Raw genomic sequence first — 15,730 nt, 5'->3', positions numbered from 1 at the left:
GTCTTTTCTCCAGCCCATTAATTTTTAAACTATTTCAGGGTATGCTACAGGGATATAAGCAGGAGGACTCCCCTCAACCAAAGCTGCTCCATTTTTATTTTGTATATATAGTGAGAGTTCATATAAGATTTTAAGTGGTTCAGTATTGAGAAATGAAGAAATCTATTAACATAATTATTCCACCAAGTTAGATGAAAAGTCATGAATTAAATGACAAAAGTTCATTTGATAAAATTCTGCAGTTCACATAAGATTTTTAAGAAAAAGATTTTACTGCTTTAATAAATATTTTTAACTAGAGCTCTGGCAAATTAACCTGCTGTGGAAAATAAAGCAAGAACTACTTGCATTGTTTCTCCTCTAAGACATAAATTAACTCTATTGCCAAATTGAAGTGAATCCATTTGTTAGACAGATTTGAGGGGAATTAAGGACAAGATAGCCATGAGCTGATTGCAGTGCCACTAAAGCAAAGTGATGATAATTATCATGGGAGCTGCTCCAGGTTAAAAGTTCCCAGCATTTCCAGCATCTGAAAGATATCTATATTTCTTTTTATGTCTTAAACTCTTTTATGACTTAACTCTCTTTAAAAAGGATTCCAGGCAGACTAAAACCAAATCGAAAAATAATCCCCTGAGAATTAATTGAATTCAAAAATTTTCAAAGAGGTCAAATTAAATTGCAATGGAAAGCTCTGTGTTTATGGCAGCAAGCTAGCAGAAAGTGTGTGTCATTGGCTGTACTGTGTAAAGGAATAGTGAGCGGTACATACTAGGTTACTCTTTGCTTCTGTATTTTTCTTTAAATTTAATATATGTTCATTTTCAGATTTTTTTCAGAAAATACAAAAGTATATTAACAAAAAAAGCAAAATTAACAACTAATTATCTTTAAGGGTAACCACAGTTGGTTATGTAGGAAAAGGTTATGTTTGTTTTTATTCTTTTTAACCTTTTATTTGAAAATATTTTGAATGTACAAAAAGTTACAAATGTACAAAGAACATGCAAACACCCTTTACCCAGATTTGCAGATGGTTAATACATTTTACCCTATGTCTTTGTTTGCATATGCACTTATACATTTGTACACTTGTATTTTCTGAGAATAGAGATATTCTTTTACATAACCATTATCAACTTCATCATTGTATATTAATACTGGGCTTTTATTTAACCTACCACCCATATAATGACCTAACATCATCCTTACAACATTTTTCCCCTCTAGTATAGATTCTAGTCTCGGGTCAGGTTTTATGTTTAATAGTCAAATCTCTCTTTAGCTTCTGTTATGCTGGGATATTTCCATAGCGTTTCTTTGTCTTTTATAGCATTGTTGTTTTTTAAGAATACAATCCACCTCTTCCACCCTTCTTTTACTTTTAACAGAACATTCCTCATTGTGTATCTGTCTATCATTTTTTCTTATGATTAGATGCATTCTTGGTCAGAGTACTACATAGGTGATGGTATGTCCTTCTCAGGGTATCACATATGTAGACACATAATGTCCTTTTGTTCTTCATTAGTAATATTAATTTTGTTCACCCAGTAAATGTTTTTTATTTTCCTCTATAATGAATAAGCAGTCTTTAGGGAGATCACTTAAGAACATAAAAATAGTTTATTCCACATCAAAAATTTTTACTAGATTTAGCATTCATTGGTGATTTTTGCCTGATCTAATCTTTATCATTATGGATGTAAGATGATGATTTTTCCAGGTTCAGCAGCCCTTCCACATTTACTAGTTAGCCCTCAGTATTCTAATCTAAGCAAGAGTCCTCCCTTTCCCCCTCATTTGTTTATTACCTATTTATTATTGGTATGACAAATAATTGTTGGTATTTCTGTTATATAACTGTTATGAATTCCCTTTTTTCCCAATGGTTTATAATTTATCCCTGTACTTAATTATTTTGGTGCTAAAATTGTCCCAAATTTGGCCAAGTAAGTACCCCTATATCTGGGCTGTTGTGTGGAACAAGGTTTTTAACATAATTTCTGACTCTGATTTCTGTTCATTTATAAGTAGTATTTTTGTAGTTTCTTACGCCTAATTTGATGAATGAAAAAGGCAAAGCATTAAACAAAAGTGTGGTAAATCAATGAACTTTGTTTAAATAATTAATAGCACAAAGCAATCAAAGCTTGTAGATAGATGTAGGCTCTCTCAAAAGTAGTCCATTTTTAGCTTCATAGGATTAGGTCATTCTCTTTACGTTCTTTGTGTCTCCCAGCTTTAGTGCTGCATTCTTTCTTAAATGGGCAATTGATGTATGAGATCATTCCTTCAAAATGGGCTGGGGATTGAGAAACAAAGTAATATTCTGTTCCTTCCCCTGGGAAGACTTAAGTGTGCCTGTGGGATGTGCAGACCTCATAAGGCCATGTGGAGTTCTATCTGTAGAGTTAGAGAAATAATTATAATCATCTTCATGAATTTATTATAAGAATAATCTCTATAGAACTTGTCTTCATTAAATAAGAAAAGGCAGTAAGTCTAAAAAGTCAAAATAACCTACTTTGTAACTGAGAGATTGTATTTGATTCTATTTATATGACTGTTTTTCTGATTCTTCCTTAAAACATATTTTCTATGCTCTATTTTTCCATATTCTAATTGTTCTCTGCTTTCTTCAAAGAGGTAATTGATATTTTACCTAAATAAGATCTCAGTTTCCTGAGTAATTCTACATTCCTTTCCTAGCGCTATCTTGATGAAGCAGACAGAGATAAGGAGCGTTACATGAAGGAACTGGAGCAGTATCAGAAGACTGAGGCCTATAAGGTCTTCAGTAGGAAAACCCAGGACCGCCAAAAAGGCAAATCTCACAGGCAAGGTATCAGAATCAGAACCAAATGTATTTGTAGTTTGTCGTGCATGATGGAATGTCAGACCTGTTAGGGTGATAACTGTAAAAGATGTGTTTGCTATCACCTCTCTACCACCCAGTATTCACTTACAAGCATCACATTGGAATTTTATTAAAATCACATTTTCTCATTTAGAAATTTCAGTTGAGTTTTCATATTCATTATCAACAATTTGGCTTATGCTCCAAGACCCTTTTTAATTAGTTGCCCTTATTTTCCTAATTCTCAGTTTAGGCATTTCTCTGTCTACTAAACTATATAATTGGCTTGCTTTTAACACTTCTAAACATTTCCTGTGCTCTTCCAGCCTCCAGTGGTCCTTCTTTTCATTCATTAATTCACATATACATGCATTCAAAATACACTTATTGAACAATTTATATTACCCTGTTTCCCCAAAAATAAGACAGTGTCTTATTTTAAGGTGTGCTCCCAAAGATGCGCTAGGTCTTATTTTCAGGGGACGTCTTATCTTTCCTGTAAGTACGTCTTATTTTCAGAGGATGTCTTATTTTCGGGGAAACAGAGTAGTTATCAGGCTCTCTTCTAGGCATTAAGAATGCAACAGTGAACAAGATAGGCAAGATCTCTGCCTTCACGGATCTTTTATTCTCTGTAAAAATCTTTCAGCACACTCTCACAAGTCCAACTTCACATTCTCCATCCCCAGGAAACACTGCCGAAGAAGCACCACCCACAACTAATCTTTTGTTCTTTCACCATTGCTTCTTCTCCACATTTGAGCATCTTTGTTGCTAAAACTATAATGTTGTACAAACAGCCTTTGGTATGTGTTTCCTGTTCACCTTCTACTTGAATCTCCTCAAAGGTAAAAACTATGTGGCTTGGTACAGTGTCTGATGCCTGGTAATCCTAGCACTTCTGAGAAGCTGAGGCAAAAGGATCCCTGAAACCAGGAGCTCCAGACTAGCCTCGGCAACATAGCAAGAATCCATCTCTAAAAATTAAACAAATGAGCCAGGCACAGTGGTACATGCTTGTAGTCCCAACTACTCAGAAGGCTGAGGCAAGGGGATTCACTTGAGCCCAGGAGTTCAAGATTATAGTGAGTTATGATCATGCTACTGCACTCCAGCCTCAATGTCAGAGCAAGACCCTATGACCCAAATGAAAATTTTTTTAAATAAAAAAGATAAGAACTGTGTCTGCTGTTTCTTTTATGCCTAATCATGTACACTGTAGGTATGGGGTTACCTTTAACTTTTGTTGACTGATTAATAAAGCCTTAAGGAAAAATATCACATGTTGTTGAGAGTCTACATATGCCAACAGACTTTATAGTTTGGCATAATCATATATGTACTTGGATTTTGTTATTGTTTTGTTTTTCAGTTTAATGTTCTCTTATTCTTTCATATTTTTAGATGCAGCCCGGCAGGCCACTCATGATCACGAGGTAATTAGCCATCTGTCTACTTATCATATATGTACTCTGTTTGTTTATAATAATATTGCTGTTTGAAGTGCTATTTTTGTATGAATGGCAGAATATTTTCTACTTCATAATTCAAACTAAATGAGTTACTTTAGCTTAGGGCTTCTCAACATATGGCAGATGCTTACATTGTGTTTCTGTCCTTGAACTGTAGCCTCTAGTCCCAATCTTTTCCTATGGTCTAGGAATTTAATTGGCTTTAAATGCCAAAGATGGCTGGAATTTGGAATGAAGTATAGAAATGAGGGCCAGCTGAAAGCTATAACTTGACCATAGTTTATCATCACCACATACCTTAGTGTGACTCTCAAAAAGTTATTTAAAGAATATAGCATTTGGTTAAAATCTGTTCAACAACAGTGTCAATAGAGTGCAAGTAACTATACCTCCTCTCCTGATCCTTCATCTCGCAAGCATATGTTTGTATAGTGGCCTTTCCTCCCATTTAGTTTTGTGTTTCTGTGTGTATATAGGATTTAGGCCTATGTGTATTAGCTGTGCTTATAGAGAGCTTTAAATATATGAAGGCTGTGGTTAATATATGGTCATAAAAAGATAAAATCTAGTAATTTCATGCTTTAAAATACTAAATGAGTCCTCATTCCCTACCATGTCACATTCAAACTAAGCAGTCAGGTTCTTCTATAATTAAATCCTAACTCCCATTTTCTCCTTATGTGTGTGTCTTACATACTTAAAATCTTTGCTACTCACCGTCTTCCAGGTACCCCATTCTTCTCTGCTTCCTGCCTATGCTCGTATTATTCCTTTCATAAGAGTACTTCTTCTCCCTTACACTTTTTTTTCCACTTCCCCCATCATACTATTTCTGCTTTTCAATTCTACTTGTCAAATGACTATTTCAAGTTCTGTTTCCTCCTTTAAACTTTTCTTGTTTCCTCCAACTTCCTTTAACCCCCATGGCTCTCTGTGCTTCTCTTATGCACTTGGCTGATCTGCCCAATGTTGAAGTTATTCAAGTACTTCTGTTATGGCAGCCAAAGAGTGTGAATCCAACCCCATGCCACCTAGCATGATGCTCTTCCATGGAGAAGGTATTCCTTTTTTTTTTTCTTTTTTTTTTTTTTTAGAGACAGGGTCTCACTCTATCACCCTCGGTAGAGTGCCATGGCATCACACAGCTCACAGCAACCTCCAACTCCTGGGCTTAGGCAATTCTCTTGCCTCAGCCTCACAAGTAGCTGGGACTACAGGCATCGGCCACAACGCCCAGCTATTCTTTGTTGTTGTTGTTGTTGTTGTTGCAGTTTGGCTGGGGCAAGGTTTGAACCCGCCATCCTCGGATATGGGGCCAGCACCCTACCCACTAAGCCACAGAGTCTCATTCTGTTGCCCTAGGTAGGGTACTGTGGCATCAGAGCTCGTAGCACCTAAACTCTTAGGTTCAAGCAATCCTCTTGCCTCAGCCTCCCAAGTAGCTGGGACTATAGGCACCTGCCACAACACCTGGCTGATTTTTCTACTTTTAGTAGAGACGGGGTCTCATTCTTGCTCAGGCTGGTCTCCAAACTTCTGAGCTCAAGCAATCCTCCCACCTCAGCCTCTCAGAGTACTAGGGTTACAGGTGTGAGCCACCACGCCTGGCTCCATGAATAATTATTTTTATACAAGAATCCATTCAAAGTTGACTTGAAATAATAGGAATTTGAACAAAAAGAATTTTCCTTAAAAAAAATTCTGATTTACTCTTTTACATGTATTTGGTTTTTTACTAAATCAAGGAAATCATTTCTTCAGAATATTAACTTATTTATCTTACAGTTGTAGTTAAAACCTCATTTGGTTGTAGTCTACTACAGGAAAAAAAAAAAAAAACCTCATTTGATGTTGGTGACCTTCAAAATGTAGAGAAGAGATTCAAATTCACAGATTAAATAGGTGTAGTACCATCTATGAATTGTAAAGTGAGAAGCATAGTAAATGCTAGTGTTTTATTCATTAGATAAATCCTATATAAATGTAGTTATATATGACATCTCTGTGCTATAATTAGGATAAAATATTATAAATACTTTTTGCTGGAGAAACTGTGTATGCTTTCCATTTTAAATCATAACTGAATAACGTTTCAAGCTTTCCATATTACCAAATACTTGTATAATTACTTCTTTCTCTCATCCTTTATCTGTGTACCCCGTACAACAATACACCAATATCATGAATGGTTACAAAAGAGAATTTGAACAGTAATTAGTAATAGTAGGTCTCACATTTTATAGTCAGTTACTCATTTTACCACTATGGATTTTGCCAGCCAAGCTGTATGTAGCGTTTTTGTCTTCAAAAATAAAGTTTATAGGCCCAGTGCAGTGGCTCATGCCTGTAATCCTAGCACTCTGGGAGGCCAAGGTGGGTGGATTGCCTGAGCTCACAGGTTCGAGACCAACATCAGCAAGGGCAAGACCCCTGTCTCTAAAAAATAGCCGGGCATTGGGCCGGCACCTGTGGCTCAATAAGTTGGGCACCAGCCCCATATACCAAGGGTGGTGGGTTCAAACCCAGCCCCAGCCAAACTGCAACAAAAAGAATAGCCGGGTGTTGTGGCAGGCACCTGTAGTCCCAGCTACTTGGGAGGCTGAGACAAGAGAATCGCCTAAACCCAGGAGTTGGAGGTTGCTGTGAGCTATGATGTCACAGCACTCTACCAAGGATGATAAAGTGAGACTCTGTCTCTAAAAAATATATATATACATATATCTGGGCATTGTGGCAGGCACCTGCAGTCCCAACTACTTAGGAGGCTGAGACAAGAGAATTCACTTGAGCCCAAGAGTTTGAGGTTGCTGTGAGCTATGATACCACAGCACTCTACCCAGGACAACAAATTGAGACTCTGTCTCAAAAAAAAATAAATAATAAAAAAATAGTGTTGATAGTTGCAGTAAGTAAAGATACAGTAGATTTAGTGAATCATAGTGGCTGCTACTAATTTAAGAAATGAAGTTTTTATTAAAATACGTACATAAGTGTGATAGGAATTTCTATAATTTCAGTAATTTATGAAAATGAATGAATCTCCATGTGATTTTCCTGTTTCAAGATTCAGACTAGTGGCCATGTGTGGTGGCTCACACTTGTAGTCCTAGCACTTTGAGAGGTCAAGTAGGGTGGACTGCTTGAGGACAGGAGTTTGAGGCCAGCCTGAGCAAGAGTGAGACTCCATCTCTACAAAAAATAGAAAATTATCTGGGTGTGGTGGTATGCACCTGTAATCCCAGCCTACTTGGGAGGCTTAGGCAGGGGGATTGCTTACACCAGGAGTTTGAGCTATGATGCATTCTAGCCTGAGCAACAGAGTGAGTCTCTGTCTCCCAAAAAATTAATAAAATAAACAAACATTTACACATGTTAAATAAAACAGCAACAAAAAAGTAGTGGGTAGGTGAAGAGCCAGCAGTAGTTGCTCAAGTGTGAAGATTCTGTAATTTTGTCGGTATGTACACGTCAGGATAAAGCTCTCCGAGTAACGTTGTTGACCCCGTGTCCCTTGCTGTATCAATGTGTATTTTTCTCTGAATAATATATTTACTAAATTAGGTAATTGCAGAACAACTGCAGGATAAAAACTGGTTTGAAAGTTTTAGAATTGTTTTTAAACTGTTATACACAACAATTTTCTTACATATAATCTCTTAATACAATAAGAGTTCAAAAAAATGGAAAGCACCAGGGGTGAAAAGCAGCCACAGAAGGAGCCCATGGAAAGGAGGAACAGAATCAGGCATCAAAAGATGACCCAGGTTTTTGTAGAGGTACCTCACCATAGATAAAATGACTTGAGCATAGGTCTTGGTTAATAATAAAAAACAAGTGTCTTGCAAAGTATCTAAACATTATATATAAGAATAAAATTAGAAATGTGATAGAATATTCTAAGATAAATCTTATCTTAGAATACTGAGACCTCCGAGATCCTCTCAACGGACCACCTCTTTTGGCCAGAGAAGAAAGTGATTGCCTAAGACATGAAAGAATTTACCCACAATCACTTACTGAATTAAGTTAGAGGCAAAAGTGTGACTGAAACCCAGTCCTTCTGTGTCACAATCTAGCATTCCTGGCAGCACAATGTCATGCTATGCTACAGAGAATAAATGAAACAGCGTTGAAAGTTAAAACTGGCCTGGATGCCATAGATGGCAGCAAAATTTGTTGCCAGTTAAGACAGAAATCATTTGGTTTATGTATAATAAAGAAGCCTATTGTATTCCTAAATGGAATTTGAATCCCTAAGACATTGTTACCAGGGCAGGTACTCAAGAATACATATTAGAGCTGAAGAAATGCTGACCCGAAAGCCATTCTGCATAGCAGTGGGGCACTTCAATCTGGTACACACTATTAAGAGCGTTCCCCAAAGTAAAGAGCTCTTGAGAGAAGCATATCACACTCTGAAAATTCTGGCCCTGAGCCTAGAAAACAGTAAAATAGGTTCAGTTCAAAAAGGCCTCTGGTCTCTTAACCTCTACTCAGTATATGGAATGAAAAACCAAAGTGAAGAGTATTCTTGCTCCTCTCAAACAAAAGCCAGCCCACTAGACCCAGGCTTCAGCTGTCTGCATCTCATGTGAGAACTAAGATAGAAACAATAATTTTGTTTCTCCTTTAATTTATGAGAAATGACAAAATGACACTCAGCCTGAACAAATTAGACCCTTTCAATGAAGAGGTAATCAAATCCTTATGATTTTAATCCCTTGAGCGATCCTTGGAGCAGCTTAAGTATATCCGAGCCCCCAGGAGGATCCTCTCCATGCCGAATAATGTACTCAGTAATGGAAGAGTGCTGATGGTTTTTATTACCACTCTTCGGTTAAGTAGAATTTCTCTGTTGCCTTTCAGAGACTGAACAGTTTCATTTAATTGCTTTAATGTTTCTTATTTTGTGCTCTGAGAATCTGTACCAAGGGGCAGTGTGTTAATGCACCTATGTGGTGTCTCTGCCCTTACTTAATTAGCTTGGTTTGGACTACGCTGGCAGAGAAGAGAACAGAATTACCAGTCTGAAGAAAGTCAAGACCTCATAGGGGGTTCTTTGTACCATGGTAATGGGAGCCAGTCATCTCCATTTACCACCTAACTGGCAGATAACTGGGACCTATAGCTAGGTAACTGATCTCCTACAACTATGAAGTTAAGCAGGAGACTGAACAAGATAGGGTGATAAAGTCATTAAGACTTTATCCTAAGTCATTTGTGGGCTTATGCTTATATCTGTTGTGCTTTGTATATATTAGGATTGTATATCATAAAGTTTCTGTTTTCCTTCAGTAACCCAGTAAGAGAGTTAAACCATATGTTAAGTCAGCAGAGTTGAGAAAAGCCACTGAAAAATGTGTCTGAAATCCCTTCTGGGAGCAGCCTCTCTTGCACATACATTAGTTCTCATTGAAATCCACAAGGAACTGGCTCACGTTAGAGCTTCAGCTCTTGAATTGGGGATTGCTGTTGATAATTTTGTTTATTTTTTAATTGTTCTGGGAAACTTTGCTTGCTTGCTTTAGGAGGGAAAAGATAGGGTGAAAATAAGAGCTTTGACATTTTCCTCGGGTAAATACATAGCTTTCCAGACTTCCACTTTAAATGTCCTTTTTTGTTGTTGTTGTTGTTGTTGCAGTTTGGCCAGGGCCAGGTTTGAACCTGCCACCCTCAGTATATGGGGCCAGCGCCCTACTTACTGAGCCACAGGTGCCACTCCTTTTTTTTTTTTTTTTTTGAGACAGACTCTCACTTTGTCACCCTCTGTAGAATGAGCGCTCTGGCATCACAGCTCACAGCAACCTCAAACTCTTGGGCTAAAGCAATTCTCTTATCTCAGCCTCCCCAGTAGCTGGGACTATAGGCGCCTGCCACAAGTATGGCTATTTTTAGAGATGAGGTCTCACTCTGGCTCAGGCTGGTCTTAAACCTGTGAGCTCAGGCAATCCACCCACCTTGGCCCCCCAGAGTGCTAGGATTACAGGTGTGAGCCACCACACCCAGCTATTTTTAAATGTTCTTGATCATCTGCATTGGCAGGCAGTTCACATAGCCCAGCCCCCTTAAAGGCCAAAACCAGTATGAAGACAGGAGCTAGGCTGTCGGAATTTCCTTATAGGCTATTGGCTGCTTAGCTTTTCTACTGGGCCCCAAGTCATTTTTGTGTTCAAAGGTAAAAAGCTAGTAATGACAGAAGTAGGAAAAATATATTCTATCTCTGGCTTTACACATTTTTATGGGAATGATTTCTAGGTATTTTGTTTACTGTTTCTTACATTATAAAGGTTTTAGAATCTTTGGATTTCACCAGCAATTTCTTTAGTTCTCACTTTGTGACATTCTCTTTACCATCTTATGTAAGGTTTTCAACACTATGCCAAGATACTTGTAATTAATATTCATAATGCTTTCAACTTCAAATTCATTGTAGAGGCAGCAGCCAAAGCATCTTGAATTATTAACTTTATTCTTAAGGATCATTGTGGAATATATTTTGCAGTGGTTTTGTGAGACTTCATTTTTAATGGCTTATTGATAAATTAATTGTAGGCTTTATTATTTCCTATCTCACATAATCCTTAGCATTCTCATGTTTAGAGCCTCGTTATTTCTAATTTCTTAGTTTTATATATTTGTTTGTTTTTCCTATATCTGAAGAAAAGATCCACAAAGATAGGCTGCCTCTCATAAATAAATAAAGTATCAATGGAATATTATGATTATTGCTCATGGTTGGCAATTTTTGCTTAAAATTCTTGTCCACTCTGCAAATTTAGATTTCATAATTCTATCTAAGCGTTCTAATGTATAACAGCAAAAGTGACTTAAAAAAACACTTGTTCTCAATTCCCACCTCAAATCACTTTTACAACTTTACATTGTTGACTGTTCAAAACATGAAGCTAAGAAATGGCTTCAAATTCTCCATTAGGGAAATTTACAGAGGTTTGTATTAAGGCTTCTCATTGCACAGCAGTTGTGCACCTGAGAGAACTGAATCCTTCACCTGCTTAAGCTTTATGAAAGTTTGATTCCAGTAAAAAGGTGAATAACATTTCTCACAGCCTCACCTTGACTGATTCCTGCTTTCCCTACCATTTCTTTAAGAAAGATATGATTATTTTGTGCCTTTGGGCGCTATTATTTAATTTAGCTTCTGTGTCAGAATTAACTATTTTGTTACTCTTGATTCACAGAAAGAAACAGAAGTAAAGGAACGATCTGTTTTTGACATCCCTATATTTACAGAAGAATTCCTGAACCACAGCAAAGGTGAGTACTGAAGTTTCTTTTTGTGTTCCTTAGGTTTCTGCCAGGGGATTTAGTTCTTAAATCATTGCTCAAAAGCAATGACATTGATACCCTACATTACGACTGGCCTAGAAGAATAACTGCTTGTATTTCTCTCTGTGGTAGAAGTACCTACTCAAAGACCAGTCAAGGGCAGCTAGGCTAGTGTTGTGAAAGCGTCTATGATCTCTGGATCAAAGAACATAAATGTAAACCACTAATTCACTTGCTTTCAGACTCTTAGCCTGGAACCTTTTGTACAAATGAAAGCTTACATGGAGGTGCAAAATATGAAATAAGTAAGAACTAAGCTGATCCTGTTTTCATAAAGATGGGTACAAACAGCTGTGCTTGGCCATTGTCCCAGGATCCTCCTATGAAACCCCTCAGGCTTTTCACTGTACAATTTTAAAAAGCAGTGCGGCACCTGTGGCTTAGTGAGTAGGGCGCCGGCCCCATATACAGAGGGTGGCGGGTTCAAACCCAGCCCCGGCTAAACTGCAACAAAAAAAATAGCCGGGCGTTGTGGCGGGCGCCTGTAGTCCCAGTTGCTCGGGAGGCTGAGGCAAGAGAATCGCGTAAGCCCAAGAGTTAGAGGTTGCTGTGAGCCGTGTGACGTCATGGCACTCTATCTAGGGCGGTAAAGTGAGACTCTGTCTCTACAAAAAAAAAGGCAAAACTAACAAAAAAAAACAAACTAGGAATTGCAACTGCTTGTTGCAGTCTTATGTATAGAATATGACTAGTTTTAAGAATTAAAGTAGCTCTGGGGAGCCAGCCGTTTCATTGCTGAAAATGCTATCTGGAATGCCATAATGGGAATAGGGAGATGAGGTGGGATAGCTAAACTGGAAGCAGCTGAACAGAACTTCCCTAGAAGAGTCGCTGGGACCCTCAGGACTCCGTCTAGTGCTGCATGTATTTTTTGGCATGTGCGTCCTCAGCTCGTGAAGCAGAGCTCCGCCAGCTCCGCAAGTCCAACATGGAGTTTGAGGAGAGGAACGCGGCCCTGCAGAAGCACGTGGAGAGCATGCGGACGGCGGTGGAGAAGCTGGAGGTGGACGTGATCCAGGAGCGGAGCCGCAACACAGTCCTGCAGCAGCACCTGGAGACCCTGCGGCAGGTGCTGGCCAGCAGCTTCGCCGGCATGCCCCTGCCCGGTAACACTCCTGACACTTCCTGGGGGAGGCCAGGGTGTCTTGGGGAGAGGGGTGTGCTGTTCATAGTGTGGGGGGAGGGGGTGTGTGATCTCCCCCTGAGGAAAATTATTGAAATAAGTGGTGTTTTCCCCTCAGAGTTTTCTGTAGGTCTTGTAATAGAATATCAGTATTGGCTAAAATCATCCAAAATTTCAGGTTCTCTGATCACTTAAATTTTTGTCTACTTACATTTTAATCTGATCTATTTTCCTTTCTGTTAAGCTTGGTTTGATATTCTGAGTAAGAAATCTTTAGGAGAACACTTTCTCTTATGTATGTTTGCTTGTTTTGTTTTTGTTTTGATGGGAAGGAAGAGAAAATAAACACTAGTATTTCTTATATACTCTCATTTTGAGGATAGTCACAGCAGAAAGCTGGGAGAACTCTGACCTTCTGTTATATGCAGCTACTCATGTATTCTGCACAGCTAGTATTGAGCCCATATGTTTATTAAGAGTATGTGGATTAATTTCATTTTTTTGAGGCCTAAAAGCCTTTGTATCTTATTTGTAGAGTAGGCCACATTAGAGTCACAAATTCTTTTGCTGGGTATTCATTTAAGTGTTTTATAGTTAAACTGAATGGGGAGGATTTTCTTTCTTTTTTTTTTTTCTTAGAGACTGTCACCTGGGTAGAGTACCATGGTGTTATAGCTCACAGCAACCTCAAATTCTTGGGCTCAAGTGATCCCCTTGCCTCAGCCTCCCAAGTAGCTGGGACTACAGGTGCCTGCCATGACACCCAGCTAGTTTTTCTATTTTTAATAGAGACAGATCTCACTCTTCCTCTCTCTTGAACTCCTGAGCTCAAGCCATCCACCCACCTTGGCCTCCCAGAATACTAGGATTACAGGTATCAACCACTGCGACCAGTTGATTTTCTTACTCTTTCTCATCTTATCTCCCTTCAGGAAGTGGAGAGACACCTACAGTGGACACCATTGACTCATATATGAACAGACTGCACAGTATCATTTTAGCTAATCCCCAAGACAATGAAAACTTCATAGCTACAGTTCGAGAAGTTGTGAACAGGCTTGATCGTTAGTGAATGGTGAGTGCTTACTGACAGTACATCATTCAAAATAAGATGTCATCAAACTGTATCAATACTACTAAAGCCCTGGAATTATAATACATTGAATGAACAAATTGGGGACTTGATTAAGATTGCTGTTGCATGGCTGCTAAATATAGTAAATAATGTTAGAAAACAGAATCACTGTAGTCCCAGCTACTCAGGATGCTAAAGTAGCAGAATCACCTGAGCCCAGGAATTTGGTCTAGCCTGGGCAATGTAGTGAGATCCTGTCAGTAAAAATGGAAGGAAGGAAGGAGGGAGAAAAGAAGGAGAGACAGTTTTTCCCATGCATACATGCCTTAGACTGGTTTAATGGAAAAAGCATGATTTCTCTGATTAGACTTTAATTCTTGCTTTGTCACTTATTTAAGGCTGTCTTCTCAGGTATTAGGTTCCTAAGGATTTTGAAGAGTGGAAACTTAGAGAAAATCACCCCCAAAACAGTACTCAGAACAAAATAAATATCACTAAATTGTTAATCTTCTTTTTCCCTGGAAAATATTAATGATAATTTAGAAATAGTCAAAAAGACATTGTGTATATATGATCCCATATATGTGGTAAGGAGGAAGCATTTTCATTCACCACTTGGTAGCAGAGTGACCCTTGTATGTTAAATTGATGTGGACTGACTTAACAGTAAAATAGTTAACGCCCTGGTTTTAATAGATTAGAAACAAACTTTCAAGCAAAAGATGAGAGAGAAAATAAGCTTTTAAAAAAATATATTTAACAATTGTATAGTAGTATGTATTACATCCTTTTAGAGGGGGAAAACATACATTTCTAGAAGAGATCTACCCTTACAGACTCTTTGGTATTAACAGTCATTCATCAGATACCATTTCTTAAATGAAATTGTTATTTGTTCACTCAAATTCCTAGAGATAGGATGCCCTTTTAGTATGCTGTCCATAAAATTGGCAGTTCTTTGGTCTATCAATTAAATTATTCCATATCTATAGACATATAAACTGTGTGGAAATTTTAGGATTGGACCATATAATGAGCTGGCCACATGTGCATACTAAAGCAAGAGTCAACAGCAGGATATGTTCCTTAGAATGGCTGGTCATGGGTTTGAATCTTTATTTGTCCTATAGGTACAGTGCACACTCATGTACATAATTCACATTCTGGCTCGATTTGGACTTTGAGCAACATGTATCAGGATAAATAAAATCCATGATTCTTTAATGAGGCAACATCTGCTAGCAGAGACAAAGGCAGAAGTCTTTATCCTTCTTGCTCATGCCCTTGGATGGTAACTGTACAAGGCAATTTATTATATTTTAGCCTTAGCCATGCTTTAATGGGGGAAGGATTACTGTCCTTATAGTGAGTAGCCAGATGGAACGGACTGTGCTTCTAAAAGATGACTGGACTCCCTGCAGAATAAAGAAGTGGCATTACTGCTGCTGCTTATGAAGGGAACAGCTTGTAAATCTAGGTCTGGGATTTTCAGGAGCTCATCATCCTTCTCATTTTCACACAGTGTTTTCAATTAGCACTCTTACAGGCTTGAAGAGAGAGTGCTGAGAAAATGGTGTGGAGGATTGTGAAAGAAAACAGTAATTGATAAGATGGTATCTCATCACATAGGTATGGGGCAGTTAATTCAAGTATTGAGCCAAGAGTGGTTTTCCATTTTGAGCATTTTGCCAATAAGACTCTTCTAAAGCTTTCTCCATGTTAACGATATAAACTATAATATCTGCTCTATCTTTGAAAACCAAATATTACCATTATCCTTGATTTTAACCTGTAGACAGTTTGCCTGTGAAAATGTGAACTGTTATATTACTACAGATTCTTAAAATCTA

General features: G+C 38.1%; 1 protein-coding gene across 2 annotated transcripts in view; it reads left to right on the top strand.

Annotated features, from left to right (window-relative positions):
* The window catches only part of HMG20A (high mobility group 20A), an 83,534-nt gene that overhangs the window by 63,329 nt on the left and 4,475 nt on the right, over positions 1–15,730 (top strand). For both annotated transcript variants that reach the window (XM_053593369.1, XM_053593368.1), the window contains 5 exons: positions 2,716–2,848; positions 4,268–4,299; positions 11,535–11,610; positions 12,573–12,788; positions 13,738–13,880. In XM_053593369.1, the coding sequence (XP_053449344.1) occupies positions 2,716–2,848; positions 4,268–4,299; positions 11,535–11,610; positions 12,573–12,788; positions 13,738–13,874 (594 nt within the window). In that variant the 3' untranslated portion in view covers positions 13,875–13,880. The remainder of the gene's footprint in view (positions 1–2,715; positions 2,849–4,267; positions 4,300–11,534; positions 11,611–12,572; positions 12,789–13,737; positions 13,881–15,730) is intronic.

Source organism: Nycticebus coucang, chromosome 6, assembly GCF_027406575.1.
Source record: "Nycticebus coucang isolate mNycCou1 chromosome 6, mNycCou1.pri, whole genome shotgun sequence".
Taxonomy (NCBI): domain Eukaryota; kingdom Metazoa; phylum Chordata; class Mammalia; order Primates; family Lorisidae; genus Nycticebus; species Nycticebus coucang.
This window is presented reverse-complemented; position numbering and strand designations above follow the sequence as displayed.